The sequence below is a fragment of the Guillardia theta genome (assembly GCF_000315625.1).
Source record: "Guillardia theta CCMP2712 unplaced genomic scaffold GUITHscaffold_33, whole genome shotgun sequence".
NCBI classification, from domain to species: Eukaryota; class Cryptophyceae; order Pyrenomonadales; family Geminigeraceae; genus Guillardia; species Guillardia theta.
The window spans coordinates 513,287-533,404 of record NW_005434641.1 but is presented as its reverse complement, the minus strand read 5'-3'; the positions used below and the strand labels follow the sequence as shown (position 1 = coordinate 533,404).

At 56.5% G+C, this 20,118-nt stretch overlaps 4 protein-coding genes across 4 annotated transcripts; 2 read left to right on the top strand and 2 right to left on the bottom strand.

The window, feature by feature from the left end:
- Nucleotides 1-36: 36 nt before the first annotated feature.
- GUITHDRAFT_152599 (hypothetical protein) lies at nucleotides 37-1,452 on the top strand. The gene has a single exon (XM_005832827.1). The coding sequence runs from the start codon at nucleotides 698-700 to the stop codon at nucleotides 950-952; it is 255 nt and encodes an 84-aa protein (XP_005832884.1). The 5' UTR covers nucleotides 37-697; the 3' UTR covers nucleotides 953-1,452.
- A 3,116-nt stretch (nucleotides 1,453-4,568) lies between these two features.
- GUITHDRAFT_108355 (hypothetical protein) lies at nucleotides 4,569-5,134 on the bottom strand (the record flags this gene model as incomplete). Its single annotated transcript, XM_005832826.1, has 3 exons — nucleotides 4,569-4,626; nucleotides 4,675-5,018; nucleotides 5,063-5,134. 3 exons carry the CDS (start codon nucleotides 5,132-5,134, stop codon nucleotides 4,569-4,571), a joined length of 474 nt encoding a protein of 157 aa, XP_005832883.1.
- Nucleotides 5,135-10,852: 5,718 nt separating this feature from the next.
- Nucleotides 10,853-11,374, bottom strand: GUITHDRAFT_71075 (hypothetical protein; the record flags this gene model as incomplete). The annotated part of the gene is made up of 1 exon (XM_005832825.1): nucleotides 10,853-11,374. A coding segment is annotated over one exon (522 nt), but the record flags the coding sequence as incomplete, so codon positions are not given.
- Nucleotides 11,375-19,115: 7,741 nt separating this feature from the next.
- Nucleotides 19,116-20,056, top strand: GUITHDRAFT_108353 (hypothetical protein; the record flags this gene model as incomplete). The annotated part of the gene is made up of 4 exons (XM_005832824.1): nucleotides 19,116-19,547; nucleotides 19,664-19,732; nucleotides 19,784-19,908; nucleotides 19,954-20,056. 4 exons carry the CDS (start codon nucleotides 19,116-19,118, stop codon nucleotides 20,054-20,056), a joined length of 729 nt encoding a protein of 242 aa, XP_005832881.1.
- Between the last annotated feature and the right edge of the window lie 62 nt (nucleotides 20,057-20,118).

Here is a 20,118-nt window from a genome sequence, read left to right as displayed (position 1 = left end):
GAGGTGAGATGACTTCGAAGAGAAGTGCGCAAGTGTTTCAATGTCAAGTTATTTACTTCCATCGAAGATGAGCTAATGATACAGATTAGGGAATGCTTGCGATTCCCAAGTACAAGTACAGGAAAAACTTGGAAAAAAACCAAAATCAATCAACGAATAACAATCCAGCATGCAAATCCCGTCAGACTGGATTTTGATCCATCAAACGAATTCTTTTTAGCACTTCAGGTTCGTCCCAGTTATGTCCAGAGGATTGACGCTTGGTAGGAGCAGCTGACTTCGGCGACAGATCCGAACCGTCGCAAGCGCAGAGACAAAGTTTGCTACTTCGAAATTCTTCCACATCGACATCGCATTTGAGACATTCCCTGCATCGAGCCGTATGTGAAGGAGAAACGAATTTCACATGCTTCGTTGAGCGCAATGCTTTGACTGCAAGCGGCCTGCAGCGGCCTTCTGGTTTTCTTTCTGTATTCTGAAGCTGCATCGAGCTCATCGAAATCATCACGTCATCAATTCCACCATCTGAGCAGGATAGAAAGCTATGATCCAAAAGCTCTCCCACTGAAGGACGTTCCGATGGATCAGGATGGAGGCAGTCCATGAGAAAGTCAATACAATCCAGTGACAACCCAGCGGGAAGAATCGGAAGTTCTCCATCGTCTGCCAGCAATGATCTCGGTGTGTCAATGCAGCGATGACAGGTCTTTCCCATCAGCAGCTGCAACATTGTGTATCCCACTTGCCATACATCATCTCTCGTGCTCCACACGTGATCTTCATCGTCGCTTCCTGGGGGACGGCAGACACAGCGACGGTGGGATGGATGGCACTCCCCGGGATCGCAAAGGTGCAGGTTTGCGCTCTCGTCGCAATCGGCCTCAATCCAAAGAGTGTGAGGGCCAATCTGCTTGTGACACTGCTGCCTCGCGTGAAGGGGTTGCAGAAGTAGCAGCAGGGACTGGGTCAAAATTGCAACCTCCGGGTGTGTAAATGGGCTGCCATCAACCAGTTCATCCAGAAACAGGCGATCTTTCATCTTGATTTGCCTTGGATGCCTCAAAAAAAATCAACCAGAGAAAAGCCCTCCGTAAATGTAGTCGAAGCTAACAGAACTCCTCAAAACGACAGTCAGTCTCGGTTCAACCTTGGGAATTCCTTTGATGCCAATATTCAACAGGGTAAAGTTATCACAGGTGTTCAATCCTCAGCCTTGACAACAGTCGTGGTTGAGCATACGAACAAATTCTGAAAACCTCACAAAGATCCGAACTCGTGCGTTTTCCTGGGATCGGGGAAGCATACAAAGAACTAAGGCCAGGGGCTGCTGAGAAGAGGAGATTATTCGGGATGGAAGAGAAAGAGATGAAAGCTGGAGCAAGGGTAGGCGGGGTTCCTGCACGAAACCACCCAAGCAGAAGGGGACGGGAAGGAAGGGAGGAGGAGGCTGAGGGGCGGGAAGCTACCAGGAAGGGAATATAAAGGGTGGGAACTTAGGGGGTGGGGTGGATCAACAAAAATCTTATGGAGATTATGGGGGTAGGGTTCTTTTTTAGTCCTGGTGGGTAGTATTTGAACCGGTACTAAATTAGTTTGAAATGGGGGTAGTGGGAATGGGGTAAACTCCAGTTGAAGGGGTTCAGGTACAAAGCCCTGCTAAAGTTGAAAAAGGAAGGGACTTAAGGGAAAGGGGTGGGGTAGCCTTGAGTGGCGGGATGGGGTGGAAAGGGGTACACGCTGCAGTCCGGTCAAACCACGATGGAAGTTTTTCTTCGAGTTTGCGGAGAACCCATATATTGGGGGTGGGGTCCGATCTTTGGAGGGGGTGGGGGGTCAAAGCTCCTGTCGACAAAAGTCGAAGATACGGGTTCTTCATATAATAAATCTTATATGTACACAGGGGTACATGAAGACTTTATTGGGGTAAGGGTGTTTAATTGAGGAAGTCGAGGGTAGGGTGCATTGGAGGTAGGGTATTGAGACGTGCTGTCCGACGGGATGCAAAGGGGGTGGGGTGGAGATTCCATACACGTGTGACCAAAAAAACAGACCCAACTCTCGAATGGATGACGAATGAAAATCTGAAAGGCTCAAGGTAGGTAAAAGTCTAATAGAGACAAAGGATATTTTCCATATGAACCTATGTCATGCAGTAGAGAAAGAGGGATACAGACGAAAGGTGGTAGTGTGCTCAAGAAGCCATTCCATTCGTTTCGTTTTACTGCTTTTTTAGGGGGGTGGGGGTCCGGTCGTCCACGAGCAGGTGGGGTTTGGGGGTGGAGATGGAGGAGCAGGAGCAGACGATCAGATCCCCCACCCCCACCCCGCAACCGGCAGGATCCGTGACTACCCACCATATACTTTATGGTTATTTTACACAGAGATGTACCGGTAGTCTAAGATTGTTACCTTTACCCTGCAGGTAACCCTCGAACGGAACCGTTGCTGGAGGTACAGGACGGTAGCCTCTTTTAAAATTGTTTTTATAGCCTCGGGAAATTTATCAAAAATTCAAAAAATTGGATAGGATATCAGGGGGTGGGTGAAAAAGTACCCCTTGTAGATACCTCGAACTACCACCTTTTGATCAGGCACAATTAGTTGCAGGAGCTCTTTGAGGGTAGGGGTGCATTGTAGTAAAATGGTTCTGAGAACTTTATATGGTCGTTTGTAAACGACCATCCACTAGGGTGGGTAGTCTCAAAAAGGAAATACATGGGTAGGGTACATCGGAATCCAATGAAAAGCAAAGAAATGGACTGGAAATTTGTGGGTGGGGGTACAAAAGTAGCATAAAGGGTAGGGGGTCACTTAATGAATTTAGGTAGGGGTTGACCCCTTGGCCTCCGGGTTAAAGGTCTCCAAAAGGAGAGTTTTCGAAAAGCAAATGCGAACTGTACGAACAGGGGCAGGGGAATGGGCAGCTGCGTGAGAAGGAGGAGGAGGGGGAGGGGGAGAAGGAGAAGCTTGTATACTACCTTAGCAAAGATAACTGCCATCACCGTAATGTACCTGCAACATCCTGGTGTTTTAATGTGTTGGCAACCTTGTTTGCCTACATTGTCGGGTGACTTGATTTCGAGAAGCAAGAAGTTGTAGATGTGTGCACTGAATTACCAGGAAACTATCTGTTGCGGAAAGAGAGCATCATGGCTGAGCTCAGTCAGCTCAGTCAGCTCAGTCAGCTCAGTCAGCTCAATTAGCTCAATTGACTCAATTAGAATTATCCAGAGACGAGAAACGTGAAGGACGCGGAGAAGGCAGCTTCATGACTGTGTTTCGTGGTGATGTTGATCTGATGAACGTAGCATTGCCTTCAGCGTTATCTTCAGAAACGCATTGAGCAAATGAGAAAGCGTTTTAGTTCTAAGTGTGAAATCTTTTGTCAATGAGAGCCTCGTCAGGGTGTCGTTAGGTTTAGATCCTTTTATTGTGCGATTTCCCTGACTCAATGCAAGTGCGAGGAGGTATCAGAGATAGTGCAGTCGAATCTCGGATTCTTGTGACAATTTCGCACGAGTTTTGAGCTTCATGTTGTGCTCTGCTAGTTTGTGCGATGAAATTCAAAGGGCCGACACGACTGCAATAAACAAAACCACTTTGAAAACCTTCTTCCTTGAACTAAGTCACTGTGAAGCCCATTCTCGATTCAAAGCTCAAGGCTTGTTTCGAACCCTCATCGTCTTCCTCTACAGATGATGTTGCGACGCAATCGTTGCTTGACATGCTATCATCATTCTGATGCCTTCGAATTGAAACACATCATAGCCTACACCATTGCTCTGATCGCATCATATGTCCGTTGTTAACTCTTTCCTCTGTAATCTACACTGTATAATCGCAGAATTCAGGATCTGTTGGCCATAGTAGGAATAGCAGTTGCAGCAAGTGCTTGTTTACCAAGCACCAGCTTTCAATGCAGCACAGGGTTCCAAGGGGGAAGGGGTTCTCCTTGTCTTGTGCAGCGAATGTCGCAACGTCCATGTTAACCAACGAATTGAACTTGAGAAATACATGAAAGGATAACGATGAGATGTGGTACGTTGGGAAGTAGAAATTCTCAAAAGATTGGCCGCTCTTGCAAAAAATCAAGCCGCTTGCCCAGTTTCTCGACGCAGATCATTTGTTTCTAGCTGATTTCGGCATCACTGTGTAATGCAGGATAAAAAGAATAAACGGAGAACGTCTGCTGAATCAACACCAAGCATGTCGTTTCATGAGCAGTTTATGACATCACTCACACGAATATACATTTCCTTGCGTGTTTGGCGAGAGATCGCATTGCTCTACCAAATGATAGCAAGTTTGCATGCTTGATTTTGATGGAGCAGCACTTGATTTGTTTCATGCGTATGATCCTGAATGTGAGACCTTGCGTGATCGGTGAGAGATCGCGTTGCTATACCAAATGATAGCAAGTTTGCATCCTTGATTTTGATGGAGCAGCACTTGATTTGTCCTCTCCATCATGGCAGTGAAACAACTGAAGCAGCCTACCAAGAAACGAAGAATCTTCTGTACATGTCATCTGACAATCAACCAACTTCCGTCAACTCCAATCAAGAAGTTCATTCATAGATTGGCCTCAAGTCCGACACACCGACGCGCTTTCGACACTTAGGACACCTAGAGGAAAGGTGAGCTTGAGAGAAGAAGCAGGTGAAGGAGACGTACTTCCGTCCACTGTGAACTTCTGATATCCATTTCCGAATGCACTTGTTACAGAATAGGTGCCCGCACTTAGTCGCAACCTTAGATTTGAACTTCTCCATACAGATCGGACACGAGTCTTTGTCAACAACAGGCCCGTCTGAAGCCCCTGCTGTCGACGCCTCTCGCTTAGCAGGGGAGGGCGGAACACTAGACTGCGATGATGTTGCTACGTTGGCTCTGACGTTGTCATCGCTGGTAAGATCGACAACTTGAGAACTTCCAAGCTCCATCGGTAATGCATCGATGTCTATCAATCCTCGTTTCCTCTTTCTTCTCACGCGTCTTGATAGATCTCGGGCATTGCGCTGTCGAATGAATCAGTGCTGCTTCCACTGAAGCTGATCCCTACCGTATCATCCGTCGCTTCCACGCATACATCGTCGTCTTCCACAATAACGATGGTCTGCTGCAGGCTTGTCATCGAAGCGTCGGCGTTTGTAAACGAAGTACTTGTTCTTTCGGTCGGATGCTTGACGGTTGTTCTAGACCTCTGGATAATACTTCTCCTTCAGCAAAAATCTCCATTGGCTTCTTCGAATCTAACAAACAACTAAGACGAGAAAGATGCAGAGAAGAAAAGAAAAAAAATCTCAAAGCATGGTGAGGAAGACACAGAGTTTGAAGGGCATAAAGTGGGATGAACGGACAACAAAGGAGAAACGCAACTGAAATCAGGACAAGGCAGGAGGCAGGAGGCAGGTGAGACAGGAGGCAGGAGGCAGGAGGCAGGAGGCGAAAAGTAACCGAGCAGCTTGAAAGCAAGGAGCAGCGAACATGTGAGGATCGAGGCCGAAGCAGAGACCAGAACATGCCAAGAAGAAGCAAGGAGGAAAAGGATGATGATGAGGAGGAGGAGACAGTGGTGACGGTGGAGGCGATGAAGGCAGCAAGGGAGGCGCAGCTGAGTTCGTGGGTACGGTGACTGTAAGGGAAGGGATAAAATTCGCACTGGTGGAGGAGGATGCGGGAAGGGTTGGCGATCACAAGGGATATGCTGGGGTGGTGTCAATTCTTAAGGGGTGGTGATACTATCTAATGGGGTTCAGGGTAGCTATTTCCTAGTTATTTTGCTGGGAAATAGTGGGTAGGGTACAGTCTACCGGGGGTAATGTAATCTGAGGCTAGTACCGACTCGTGAGAGGTCGGTGATTGGCAATAGTTCGTGGTTCGATTTAGGGGGTAGGGTGGGGCAGAATTGAGTTGTACATAACCCGATCAGTAGGGGTGCGAGACAGAAAAATCGGAAATGGGTAGGTGGGGTTAATAAAGTAGGGGTATCATTTTGCGTAATTTGTTCAGAATAATGGGGGTACTTAGAAACATGAGGAGCTAGTGGAGGGTTTTCCTGGTGGGGTGCAACTCTGTGCTACCCGACTTACCCCTACCCCTACTACAACTACCTCTAACATTCCAGTACCCCTCCAATGAAGGGACAAAACGACCCCTTCTTTACCTATCAGCTCTTTCTATCTCAATTTTTGAGCCCACATCTCCCCTACGACCCAACCGTCACCACCCGGCCGCGCGGCCGCGCCACTGCTCCGGCCTGAGGCCTGAGCGCGGCCAGTGGCCGTGGCAAGCCCGGCCCAGTGCTATCTCAGTGCCTAGCTCCCGGCCGGGCGGCGGCCGATGACCCGGGGGCGCCGGACGGACCGGACCGGGCCTCCGAGTTGTCACGGAATCGTCTGGCGATCGCAGTGATCGCCGCCCCGGCGGCCGCGGGCCCCCGGACGCTTACTGAGGATGTCAATAGAACACTGACAACATTTTATACTGGGCTAAAAACATGAACTTGTGCTAACTATTTACACTGAGCCTCCGGCGGTGACCGTCACAGAAATGATCCGGGCCGATCATCCTTCGCTCGGACGCCGGCGTTACTCTGTCACTGACAGCGGCCGCGCCTGAGTGGCTCGGGCCAGCAGCCTCTAGTTGAGGCTTCCGTTCACAGATCGTCTTCCTCGTCCTCTGGGTGGGAGCTGCTCTTGAACTGCGGCTGCTTGGAGCTGTCTTCATCCTCGCCGATATCCATGACTTGCCATATCATGATTGAGAGGTCGTCTCCTCCGACAGACACCAGATACCTCCCAGAGTTCGTGAAGCGCACGGCCGTCACTGGGGATGAGTGAAGCGCCTCCAGGACCTCGTAAGAGTTGGCGGAGGAGAGAATGTCCTCGGGGTACGGGTACGGGTACACGCTGACCCTCCCGGACTTGTCACTGACGGCAACGAGCGCAAGAGCCTTGTCTCTGTCTATCACATACCGATCGACCGACGTCACCCGGCCGGCTAGGTGGCTGAGACCTGCCATGGGCCAGCCGAGGAGGCTGGTGAACGAGGCCCACCGCTTGCTGTAGAGTTTGATCGGGATGTCGACGTGACGGAACTGCTGTACACCTCCTGTTGGTCGGCTGCTCCTGAGCCTCATGTCCCAGAAGAAGAGCTCTCCTGTCTGGCTGCTAGTCGCCAGGTACTCCCCGTCCTCACTCCAGTCGATGCTGGCGGCAGCGCAAGTGTGGCCGTCGCACTGACCTACCACAGGGTACTTGCCGTCGGACAGGACCAGGCGGATCGAACCGTCTTGCAGCCCCACTGCCACGTACGTCCCCGAGGGGTCAAACTTGACGGCTGAAATGGCCGAGTCGAACTTGACATGCGCGACTCGCGTCAGCTGGACAAGCTCGGAGTCGAACCTCGCGATCAGCAGGCTCCCCGTCCTCATGCCAACAGCTACCTCGTCCCCTTGGATGTTCGAGATGGAGAAGTCAGCCTGCCGCTTCCCCGCCAGCGATCCCCGCCAGCACAGGCTTGTAATAGCCCCGTCCAGCCCCTCCTCCACCATCCTCACGCTCGTGGCGCAGAAGCACTGACGGGTCCCGATATCCCACAGCTTGATCACTCCATCATCGCCTCCGGTAGCGAACACATCGAAGCACGAGTGCGTGGACAGGGCGAGGATCGAAGAGCTCGAGTGCCCTTCAGTGACCGTCACCTTGGACTGCACCTCAAACGAGCTCTGATCGGCCGACAGGTCCAAGACCTCGTTCGCATGCGTCTTCAACAAGAAACGAATGACCTTGAGCTCGGCGTTGACAACCACGTCCATTCCAATCAGTTTGACATACGTTCCCAGGCGGTACCCCTTGACCCCCTGCATGATCCCGTTGACGTTTATCTCCTTCACCACCGAGTAGTCTTTGAGGAAGGACGAGGGCTCGTAAAGTTTGACCTTCCCATCCCAGGAGCAGCTGGCCAAGTGCTGCTTCAACTTCACCAGCTGCGTCACAGGGCCATCGTGGAGGTTGCGGAAGTACCTCCTCACGCACGAGTCCCCATGCTCCCGGCCCCTCCTCCTCTCCCACCGACACACTCCTCCGTCCTGCAGCCCGGTGATCCAGTTGTTGAACTTGTCCTGGCCCGTCGGCTCCAGCAGGCAGACGCTGAAGACCATCTGCCTTGTCACTTCCTTCCACAAGGACCGGGAGGGCACCAGCGACAGCCTCTGTCTCATCGTGCTCGGCTGCAGGATCGTTCGGTTCAGGACCGAGTGGACCCGCTCCTCCCTTGACAGCGAGTTGTCCTGCACTGCCCAGCAGCTCACGTGCTTGTCCCCTGCTGTGATCAGGAAGGGCACATCCCCGTCTGCCAGCCACGTCATGGAGAGGATGGACGTCGGGGGCCCGGGGGAGGCAGCGGCCAGGGACTTCGACTGGAGGTCCCATATGAAGATGGAGCGATCCAGGTCCGTTCCTATCCCGACGAGGTACTTGCTCTGGGGACAGAAGGCAAGCAGACTACACCCGCCGTCATGCTCCGCCTTGAGCTCTGCCTTGACCATGGCCGACGCCGCCTCCCACACCAGCACCTTGCCTGTGCGCGAGTCGTCGCTGGTGGCGAGAAGCTTGCGGTCCGCAGAGACAGCAGCCGCCTCCACCTGACCCTCGTGGCCATTGAGGAGGAGCTGCTTCTTCGACCTCTGGATCACCCCGACGTTGGCTGAGCTGTAAAACACTTCTCCCGCGCTCGTCACGTGCGCGCTGTTGCCCTTCCTCCTGCCCTTGACCCCCAGCACGTGCAGCGGCCGGATACCCTTCCTCTTGAGCTCGGTGATTCGAGCTGCTTTCTGCAGCTCCGACGGGTCGAAGTCGTCGAAGCCGCTGCTGTTGAAGCTCTTGGAGGTCAGGCCAGTGACGTTCCTGTCCTCTGGGAGCTCTGCCCCTACCTCCTCCACATCCCCTGGGTCCCCCAGGAGGACAGACGAGCCCTTGCTCTCGTGCTGCTGCATCAGGAAGCACTCCAGCTCTGCTGGGACCGGGACAACTTTGCGGAACCGGGCGATGGTGCGGGAGTTCCGGAAAGAGGCCAAGGCGAACTGACCATGAGCAGCGAACCTGATGCAGGAGGCGATCTCGTTGCTGCACTTGACGCTGCTGCACTTGCTGTGCTGCAGGCAGGGGAAGCGGTAGAGCTGGATCTCGCCGCCGGGGCCGGAAGCAACCAAGAGCTTGTTGTCGGGGGAAGCGTCGACGGCAGGAACGACCTCGTAGAGCTCGGGGTGGATTCCCGTCGCCGACCAGGAGAGGGAGCAGGAGGAGGAGGACCAAACTTCTTCCCTGAGAGGAGCGGCCGACCGGACCTCGAGGAAGGACCGGAGGTCCCAGTGCCTGAGCTCGAACCGCGTGCAGTTGCTGCGCATGTACGAGGGCTCAGACATGTCGGCGGAGGAGAAGTCGATGTTGAGGAGGATGCCGGAGTGACCCCTGAGCTTGGACCTCTTGGTAAACCTCTCGGTCTCGAAGCTCCACTCGAAGAGAAGGATGCTTCCTCTGCTGGTACCGACGGCCAGGTAGCACATGAGAACGTCTTCTCGCTCCCACCTGCGAAAGGATTAGCACGAGGGTGATGAGCGGTGAGGGAAAGGAGGAGGGAGACAGGGGGGGGAGGGGGAGGGAACCGAGGAGAGAGAGGAGGAAGGAGAGGAGGACAGGGAGAAGGAAGGAGTAGAAACTCACAGCTGCGAGAACTTGAGGGCGCTGACAACGTCCTTGCTCCCGATCCCTTCCCGCAACATCTCCACGTCATCACCGTCGCTGCTCTGGTCGAACATTTGAACTCCCCCCTTGAGCCCCACGACGACCCTCCATGTGTCCCTCGCGTCCTCCGGCTGCGGCATGTAGGCCAGGCTGAACACGCGCCCCTCGCTCTCCCTGCTCTCTAGGATGCTGACGCAGGTGTTGGCCGACGAGTCCCATACCCTCACGCGTCCTGCCGCGTCCCCGACGGCGTACTGGCTCTCGCTGCAGGGGTTAGCGGCGATGGCGCGGGCGGTGAGCGAGGTTTCAAAGCTCGAGGGATCGGAGGAGGAGAGGCCTCCGTTGAGGAACTGGACGGCAGGGAGGAAGGAGTCGGAGAGGTCGTAGGTGACGGACTTGTACACCTTTAGGCTGAGGCTGTCCTGGTAGAACTCGAGCACTTCCTCCTTGAGGTTGGAGATGAGCGACGGGAGGGTGAGAAGGAAGATGCCTGACTGCCTCGTCCCCACCGCCACCCTCCAGACCTCCTGGCTCATGTTGGTCGTCACGTGAGGGACCAGCCGCAGCTGGAGCGCATGGACCGCGAGGGACTCTGGATGAGCTGCTGTCGTCATCCCCCTTGTCACCGTCTCCATCGCGATCCCCTGGCCATTCGTCGCCTCCAGCTCCTCCGTGTCCTCGAAGATCCTCCAGGTCTTCACAACTCGGTCTGCCCCTCCGCTCACCACCACTGGGCCGCCTGCTCCTTGTGAAGAGCTGCTGAGGGAGAGCACCGGCCCTGAGTGCGCATGGTGGATACTGAGCAACTTGCTGTCCTTCCAGATGTACAGGTAGCCTTCCTCCGTCCCCGAGACGAGAAGGTCGCGCACAAACTCGAGCGAGTAGTGATTGGTGATGAGGCCCCTCGAGCACAAGTCTCCGTAGCTCTTCCTCAACCTCCCTCCCAGCATCGTCCAGAAGAGGATGTGCCGGTAGCCGCACGAGACAAACATGACCTCTCCCTGGTGCTGGTGCTGGTGCTGGTGCTGGTGCTGCTCCTGCTGATGATGATGATGATGGTTTTGGAACTTGGGGTTCGCCAACGAGCAGAAGGTTGGGTTCGGGTCCCCAGAGGCGCAAGCAACCAAGGAGGAAACCCTCCAGTCCCAGACTGCCACCTGCGTCTCGCCGCCCAGGACCACAAGGTATCGGCCGTTGGACGCGAAGCAGAGCGAGCTGACGTCCACCACTCGGTTACTGACATGTTGCCAGACATGCCTGACAGACTTGACTCTGCTCGACTCCACCTGTTTCACCTCCTCCTCCTCGCTGTCCCAGATGAACACCAAGGGGTCCGGCCCCGCCTGCCCCGTCGCAAAGAGCCTCTGGTCCGGATGCAGCGCCATGCTCAGTACCCTGTCTGTGTGTCCCCAGCAGAACCGTTGGGAGGAGGAGGACGAGTCGTGCACGATGGCGATGTTGGCGAGGGAGTAGACGACATGGAGGAGCCTGGTGACGAGCAGGTTGCTGCAGGACGCCTCAAAGTGACAGCCATGGATGTAGTCCAACTCAAGCTCCTCCTCCGGCGCCTGCCCAGGTTTGAACACAGCGTGCTTGCCTCCTGTCTGAGGAGGGAAGATGGCTGACATGAAGGGTTTGAACGTCAGGAGAGAATCCTCCTCTCCCTCCTCCTCCACTGCTGTCGCCCTTCCCATCCCTCCTGCCACCTCCCCCAACTCCATCGCTCCCTCCTCCGGCCCGTTGAACGAGTTGATGATCTGCCTCCTCCCTTGCTCTGAGACAAGTTGCGAGCTCGTCTCTGCTGGCAGCAGCTCCACCTTCCACTGCATGACACACCCGTCCCTAACCCCCGCTGACAGTACCCTCCTGTCATCATACGTGAAAGCCACATGCCCGCAGCCACCGGCATGCGCACGGTACGCCAGGCACCTGCCCCTATCGATGCTCGGGAAGCTCAAGACTCGCAGGTACCCGAAGGAGTCAGCGAGAGCGAGCAGGGAGCCGTTCCTTGACCTGTCAAGGTCCTGGATCTGACTGACCGCCTCGTACATCTTCCCGACATGTTGGGTGGACCAGGTGAGGGGGCAGGAGGTAGTCGCCCAGGAGGAGTCGGAGTACTCTGCCTTGGACCGGCAGGGCTCAATCAGACCTCTCCTCATCGCATCCACCCGCCAGTAGAGGAGGTTGTAACACCGGTCGTTGCTCCTGATCACGGACCCGTCCTCACTCCAGTCGAAGTTGATGACCTCGTCAGCATGCCCCTTGCACACACCCCACCTGGAGTACTGCTGGGCTACGACATAGATGTCAATAGTCTTGTCCTCTGTCGCCACGGCGAGGTAGGCGCCGTCGGGCGAGTACTTGAGCCTCCGGACCCCACAAGTTCGCTGCTCGAGCGAGAAGAGCATGGATAGGAGGAACCTTCCTGCTCCTGCTCCTGCTCCTGCTCCTGCTCCTGCTCCTGCTCCTGCTCCTGCTCCTGCTCCTGCTCCTGCTCCTGCACCTGCTCCTGCTCCTCCTGCCCCTCGCGCATACTGCACAATCTTCACTCCTCCCCTCCTCAGCCCCACTGCCAGGTGCTGCAAATCTCCCGGGTGGAACTCCAGCTCCTTGCAGTCATGCTGGAGGTCGATCTCGCCCATATGGGAGTGCCCTGACAGGTCCCACAGCCGGCAAGTCCCGTTCTCTCCTGCTGCTGCGAAGAAGGAGGAGTGAGGGTGGGCGGCGAGAGCGGCACAGCCCGAGGAGGAGGGGGAGGAGTTGACCTCCTGGAACGAGCCCACCACCATCTTGATCCTCTTTGCATCCTTCATGTCAAGTTCGAGCTCGTACAGCGCATGGCGATCGGTCCCGATCGCAACTCTCTGTCTTGTTCCTCCCCCTCCCACGGTAGCAAGGCACAGCAGCCTGCAGCTCGCTAGTGCAGGGAGCAGACGCCTGCACTCGACGAGGAAGACGGAGACGAGGCTCCTGTCCTTCAGAGTCCACATCTTCACAACCCCGTCCTCCCCTCCGCTCAAGAAATTCTCAGGTTGATCCTGGCAGACGCACAGTGAGCGTACAGCACCGTCGTGCGCCTTGCCGTCCAACCACAGCGACCTCTCCCTCCACACGAAGAGAGATCCGCTCTCTGACCCGCACACAGTGATGAAACTATCCTTTCCGTCCTCTCCACCCTCCTTCTCCTCCAGGAGCATGCTCTCTACACACAGCAGCGTCTGCTTCCCTCCCTTGCTCCCGAAGAGCCCCTTCCTACTTGACAAGGAGCAACTTGACCGCGACACGTTGAGTTTCCAGAAGCGAACGGTGTCAACCCCGACAGTTACGAAGTTTTGACCTGCCGGCGTCTCCTTCACGAAGCAGGTCAGCCCCCACAGCCTGTTGATGTCCCCGGCGCTCCTGCACAGCAGGCAGCCCTTGCTGACGTCCCACACGGCGACGCTGTGAAACTCGTCGGCAGCGACGGAGACGAGGTAGTCTTGGAGGAGGAAGGAGAGGCAAACAACGCCTTCCTCCTCCAGCCCCCGGAGGCACAGTTGCTCCCTCCCGTCCTCCACGTTCCATATCCTGATGCATGCGTGAAGCCCCTTCTCTGCTGTAGCCACCAGCACCGCCTCCTCCTTCTTGCATACGGCCATGCACGTCACCTCCCCGACGTGCCCTTGCAAGAAGCTCTGCGATCGGAAGCGCGTATCATGCAGCACAAGCATGGCCCCGACAGGGTAGAGGAGGCGACTGTTGTCGACGTAGACGAGGAGGGGGGGAGAGCGACCGAGAAATCCGTGCACACGCTCCAGCGTGAGCTTCGACTCGAACAAGCCGGGCAGGATGGAGGGCATGCGAGCTCGAGCCGTGTATCCTCCCTCTTCCCGCTCGATAAGGAGGGGGGGCAGGAAACCGAGAGAGACCGACCCGTGCTCCGTGCTCCAGTCGGAAGGAGGAGCGATCGTTCCCAGCCATGGCCGGATCCCCATGAACTCGTCCTCCTCTTCTCGAGGAGTCTGCAGGACAGTGGGAGGGGAGGAGAGGTAAGGGATGCCAGTGCTGGTCTTGTACACGACCCCGTCCTCGAAGTTCTTCCTCATCCGGTCGAAGAGGCGACGCGGCGTCGGCTCCTGGTCCCACCCCTCCTCGTGTGGGAGGAGGCAAACGAGCAGCTCGAGCTTCGGGCCCAACGCGTTGCAGAGGAGCAGCCTGGAGGGAGGGACGCCCAGCAGGCCGCACAGAGCATCCCGCAAGTTGGTCCAGAGCTTGAGGAGGAGGGACGAGGAGGAGGCGATACCTGAGGAGTCTTCGAAGCAGAGGCTGACGACCATTCCCTCGATCTCCTCCTCCATCCAGCTCCTCCTCTTGTCCTTGCGGTCCACCAAGGGCGGCGTCTTAGTCTCCTTCTCCGCCCTCTCCCTGTACTTCCACTCGATCACGCAGAGGTCTGAAGACCCGGCGGAGACAAGGGAGGAGTCGTTCCAGTTGCTCTTGGCGGCGCAAGGGACGGAGGAGTGGCCGAGGTAGGAGCGGAAGAGCGCCGGAGGACGAGCTGGGAACCTGTAGAGGCGGAGGCGATGGTCCGACCATGCCAGGAGCTCCTTGCCGTCTTTGGAGATGGAGGTGGAGGTGGAGACGAGGGAGAGAGAGTCGATCCTGCTGATCCCCTCGACCTCCCACCCGATCCCGCTGCTCCACTGGCTCCACCTCCTCCCGCCCACTCCGTCCACCTCCGAGACCGAGAGGAAGGGAGAGGCTGGTTTTGCCTCCGCACGCCAGTAGAGCAGCCGGTTGTCTGCTCCTTGCGTCTGCAGAACGTCTCCCTCCTCTGTGAAGTCGATAGCGAGCACGTGCCCTGTATGCGCCTTGACGGGCTTCCTCGCTGGATACAGGGAGCTGCTCTGATCGCTCTCAGTAAGAAAGACGGTGACCCTCCCGTTGCTGCTGCCTACGGCAAGGAAAGGCTTGCTCGGGCTGAAACGGATCACTGTGATGGGACTGGGAAGTGTGGAGAGCTTGACTGTGCTGTCGTCCTCGTTCTTCAGCAGTAAAGGCTCTGGTTCCCTGCACAACGTTAGGGAAGGAAAAGAGGAGGAGGAGGAAGATGAGGATGGGAAGGTGCAAAAGGAGGAGGTGGTGACATCTTCAAGTCTTACGAGCACATCCGTAAGCTATGGAGGAGGAGGAGGAGGAGGAGGAGGAGGAGGAGCAGCAGCAGCAGCAGCAGCAGCAGCAGCAGCAGCAGCAGCAGCAGCAGCAGCAGCAGCAATAGCGGAGCAAGGAGATGGAGAGAGAGAGGGGAAGGGAGAGTAGTAAGCGGTGCAGTTGTCACTGACCATATCATGTTTGGCATGTTGTCAAATTGGAGGGAGAAATCGAAGATCCAAACTTTCCCGTCCTCGAAGCCCACGGCAAGGTGCTCACCGTCCGGGCTGAAGGAGACGGCCGAGGGGGAAGGACCCTTCTCCTCCTGACTGAGCATGATGATGCGGGGGACGGACCTGCTGCCTCCTATCCTCCACACCCGAAGGGTCTTGTCCCCTCCGACAGTAGCAACGAGGTTCTTGGTCGGGTGGACGTCCATGCTGAAGATGCTTCCGTTGGAGTGACCTTGAACGATGCTCCTGCTCAAGGAAGGAAGGGCTCCTCCTCCTCCCAGAGAGAACTCGAAGATGTCGTTGTGGACGGTCCCGACGTAGAGTTTGTTCCCAGACGTCACCCCGCTGATGGATGACTTGTGCGACTTGAACGTGGGAGAGATGGCAGCTGACACCTCGTCCATGGAAACAGTCCAGACCTGCAGCAGAGTCAGCACGTGGGAAGGAGGAGAAGGAGAACAGGAGGGGGGGGAAGAGGAAGGAGGAGGTGGAGAGGAAGGAGTGGACGGAGGAAGGGGGAGATGGAGAGGAAGGAGTGGACGGAGGAAGGAGGAAGGAGGAAGGAGGAGAGGACGGCAGGGGAAAGGATGGGAGGGGAGGGAGGGGGTTGGAGAGGACGGGAGATGAAAGCTCGTATGAGAGCAAGAGGGAGACGGTGTCTTGGTATTACAGGCTGAATCCCCTTGACGGTATGAGGTTCCCAGCATCTGACTCGGCCGTCGAGGCCACCGGTGAAGAAGGAGGAAGGAGGAGAAGATGATTTAGTGGAAGCTGACAAGTGCAACACGTCAGTGGAACGAGGAGGCTCGGGAGGGGGGGGCGTACCGGCATGATGACACAGGAGGAGGATAGCTCCATCGTGGGCCCTCCTCTCCGTGTCTCTGAGCTTGATGACGGTTTCATCCCTCGCGTCTTGTGGCAGAGCGTCCTCCGCGTTCTCGTTGTAAGACCAGACCAGCAGAGATCCTTCGTCGTTGCCAACAACCAGGCAAGTCGTCGGCCGGCCGTCGTACCTCAGCACCATCGACAGGGCACAGCAGTGGATGGCCTTGTCTTTCTTGAACTGATCGCTGCTATGCACCAGCTCCATCTTGCTCTGCTTGATCTTCCACACCCGCAAGAACTCGATCCCGCAGCAGGCCACGTAGTCGTCCTTGGGGAAGAACGTCAGGGACATGGCCGGCTTGACGTGCGACCTCGTATGGAGCAACTTGGTCTCTTTCCTCCAGTCCCACAGGCACAGCATGTGGCTTTCCTCCCTCCCCAACGTCGCGAGGATGTTCCCGTCATGGGAGAAGGACATGCACAGCACGGGCCCCTGGTGGAACCCTTGCAACCGAGACTGCACCTCCTTGCTCTCGCTGTCCCAGATACAGATGTTGTTTAGCTTCCCCGCGTCGCTGCTGGCAACTACGAGGCCCCCGGGGTGTCCAACAAGGTGGATGACAGTATCCACATGCTCCGTGAAGTGTTCCTGGACGTGATTGACCGTGTCGAGGATCACACAGACGGAGGCGGCTGGGTAGACAAGCTTCCCCGTCTGGGTGAGAAGAAGGCAGCGGACTGACGACTCTCCGTTGTAGCCGTGGACGAGCTTCAGGGAAAGCTGACCCTCGGGGAGGGAGGACACAGCCGGCTGGTAGTTTGCTACCCGCGATCCCGCCTGATCAGACCAGTCGGGAGGAGGCTTGCTGCTGGACAGCCATGGGGGAATCTGCAACATCGTTCAGGAGGAGAGAAGCGAGGGGAAGGGGCGAAGGGGATACGAGAGGAGGAATGGAGAAAGCGAGGAAGGAGAGCAGAGGAGGAGAAAGATAGGAGACCGGAATGAAATCTTGGCTCGGATGATAGCTCTGCTCCTCCTCCTCTTCCTTCCCTCTCTCCCCGTAGATCCTCCCGTCGTACTCGTTCCTGATATGATCCAGGGAGACCAGCTTCTGCAGCTCGAAGGGGATGGAGAGGGAGTTCAGATCAAACTCCTCTGTCTCTGCCTGCACGTGCAACTCTTCGCTCCTCCGCACGGCCTTCTCTTTGCTCTCCTTCGAGACCTCGCTCCTCACCGGTGACTTGTGGACGTCGACCGAGTCACTGAGGACCTGAGAGTCCCTGATCTTCTCCTCCAGCTCCCTCATCGTCCTCTTGTCGTCATTTATCGTCATCTCCTTCTTCCTGTTCATCTCCCTTAGCGTCTTGATCTCCTCCACCTGCGTCTTGCTGATCCTCTTCAGCTCGTCGATCTGCCGTTCGATCTCCTGCAGCTCCGTGTCCAGCACGCTGTTCGCCTGCTTCACATGCCCGACCTTCTCCTCCACCAGAGCAGCCGTCAGTTGAGTCTTGGTCCTCAAGTTGTCAATCTGTGCTTTCGTATCCCATGTCGCGCTCTCCGTTTCCTGCCAGCCAAACAGTCAGCCCAGTCCTTGAAGAAGCACAACATGTCAGGAACCATGATCTGCTGCTTCAGACTCATGATCTCTCGCTTGCCGCCATAGGGAGCAATCTCGTATCTCTCAGGAACTGGCGACATCCTGTTCTTCGTGCTGGACTTCACTGTCGAGGAGACGCTCTTGCCGTCGCTGAAGTCTTCTCCCCCCTCCTCCTCGTCCAGCCCCAGCTCCTCCAGAGCCCCAGGACGAAGTTTGTACTTGAGGAGCTCAGCACGCTGCTGATTCTTCTGCGATGAGTTTCTCATTGTGCTGCTCCTCCCCATGAGCAGAACAGGCGGCACTTTCAGCTCACTCTGCACAGACGCCTTCTCCTCCACGCGGAAGGAGTAATGCCCGATCGCTGCTGGCTTCGGGGCACTTGAGACAGCAGTCCGCGGCCTCACCACGGGCATGATGGACGGCGGTCTTCGTGGAGGCGGCCCTGAGCACAGCAAGTCAACGACTTCCTCCTCCAGCGCCAGACACCACCTGCTTTTGCGGTGCCAGGGCGGGAGGCTCGCAGTGATATTCTTGCACCGGGGTTGTAGCCTAGAGAGCTGCGAGTCACTGACATGCTACATCATCTCATCATCGTTATTTTCGCATTTTCCGTTTTCTTGCACAAGACACGCGCGATCCCCGCTCGCTGCGCCACCTCCCCGTCCAACGCATCGCCCTCCCTAGAACAACCGCACCGCCTCTACCACTCCTCCTGCTCCTCCGGCCTGCCTTCCTCTTCCTCTACTCGTTCTGCCATGGGTCACTTGCATGTCGCTCACCTGCCACCGAGTCTGCTCTCCCGACCGTTGGCTCCATGCCGCCTCCGAACATGCCCTCCGTGTCCGCCCGCGCCCATGCCGCCATTGTGCTCCTCTCCTCAGGCCCGCCTCGTTTTCTTATAATGCGAGTTTGAAATTTCATTCAAACACGAAACTTCGGAAGCGGCCCGGCCGACGGGTGACTCCGAGGAAGTTCAGTGAACTTCCGAGAAGCCGGGCCGGCCGGGTCCGGGCCCCGCGGCGGCCCGCGGCTATACCGCAGTACTGAAGCTTCCTTCACTCAAAGTTAAGTTAAAAATCAGTACGAGGACAATCAGGAGAGTCGAGGAGGCTTGAACCTTTACGGGAGTCAAAGTTAACGAGGAGGCCGCGCCCTGACCCTGACACTGCCGGACAGGCCCAACGGCGATCCGTGACGCCGTGGGTGCCGTGCCCGGGTCCCGTGGACCGGACCGGACAGGCTAGGCTGCCGCAGTGCCTGGCCCGTGCCGGGCCCCGGGCCGGCCCGGCCCCCGCCGCCACCGGGCGGCGGTCCGACCTGGTGAGAGTCAGAGTCAGTCACAGTGTCGGACCGGACGGTACATATGATTGACTTTTTCTTTCTCCTGCCTTTCACGGGGACGCTCAACTTGCAAGGGCGCAGGCCGGCCCATGCAGACGCCGGAGGCTTTGGGGGGCGGTAGGGACGCGAACATGGACGCGAGCAGAGACGGGGGGCTCAACAGGAGCAGCAGACAGGGAGGACAGCCCGGGAGCGGGAGCAGGCAGCCTCAGGTAGTGTTCGACGGGCGAATACACCGAACCATGGAAGATACAAACATGTTGCGGGCTGATATCGACAGGATCTGCACGCGACTGCAGAGCATTGAGCAGATCCTAGCCACCGACAGCAAGCACCACGACATGCCAGACCCCAACTCTACAGGGCGGGGGGGACCGGATCATGATGACAGGCATGCGAAGCCAGCGCAGTTCAACTTCGGTAAGAACTACTGGTCCGATCGCGGATCTCTATTTGAGATCAACGAGCCATGGTTTGACCTCGGAGGCCTCAAGTTCAGCAGAGAGTTTCCCATGTACGTGGGAAAAGCGCCCCCGCTCCATACGATGCACTCGGACATGTGCATCAACTGCAGAGATCTGAGAGTCATCAACGCCAAGTTGACGGCGTCAATGCAATCGCTGACGTCCGACTACAACAAGGCCGGAGTATACATCCTTGACCTCGAAGATCGCGTGAGGAGAGTGTCCGAGAAGTCGCAAGAGCACGTTCACAAAGTCGTTGAGCTCTCGCGGGAGAAAGAGGAAAAGATTCTCCCTGCCCTACCTTGCGCTGATCGGTGGAAGTGCAGGCCAGGATAGTCGCCGCTGCAAGGGCGTTGCAGCTCAGAGCAGAGACAGCGGAAGAGTCAAGCAGGAAGGTAACTCTTGCTGGCTGACTACTTTGTTCCCCTGCTGAGGTCGAGCGCAAGGCCAAGATAATCTCAAGCGAGGCAGCGAAGTCACTGCAGGAGATCCGAGCGGTGGTCGAGTTCCTGGGGTCGTCGCTGACCATGTCCCAGAACCAGTTTCGAGAGGAGAGAGAGCATCGACTCAGGTCGCTGCCCGGCAGCCTTTGCGGTGCTCTGAAAGTTCCTTGAAGGCTGCAAGGGGAGCGTGCCATGAGGCAGCGAGAGCTACAAGATCTGCGCTCTACTGTAGCAGCGTATCGAAGGAACTCTTACCTGACCCACGGATATGTCTGACTTGCAGCTTGTCCTCTCCCCGGCTCCTGGTTTTGTTTGATTGTTTCCGTGATTTCGCGATT

Excerpts from the sequence above, each read along its gene's own strand:
- GUITHDRAFT_152599 (XM_005832827.1), top strand. The coding sequence starts at position 698 with ATGACAGGTCTTTCCCATCAGCAGCTGCAACATTGTGTATCCCACTTG.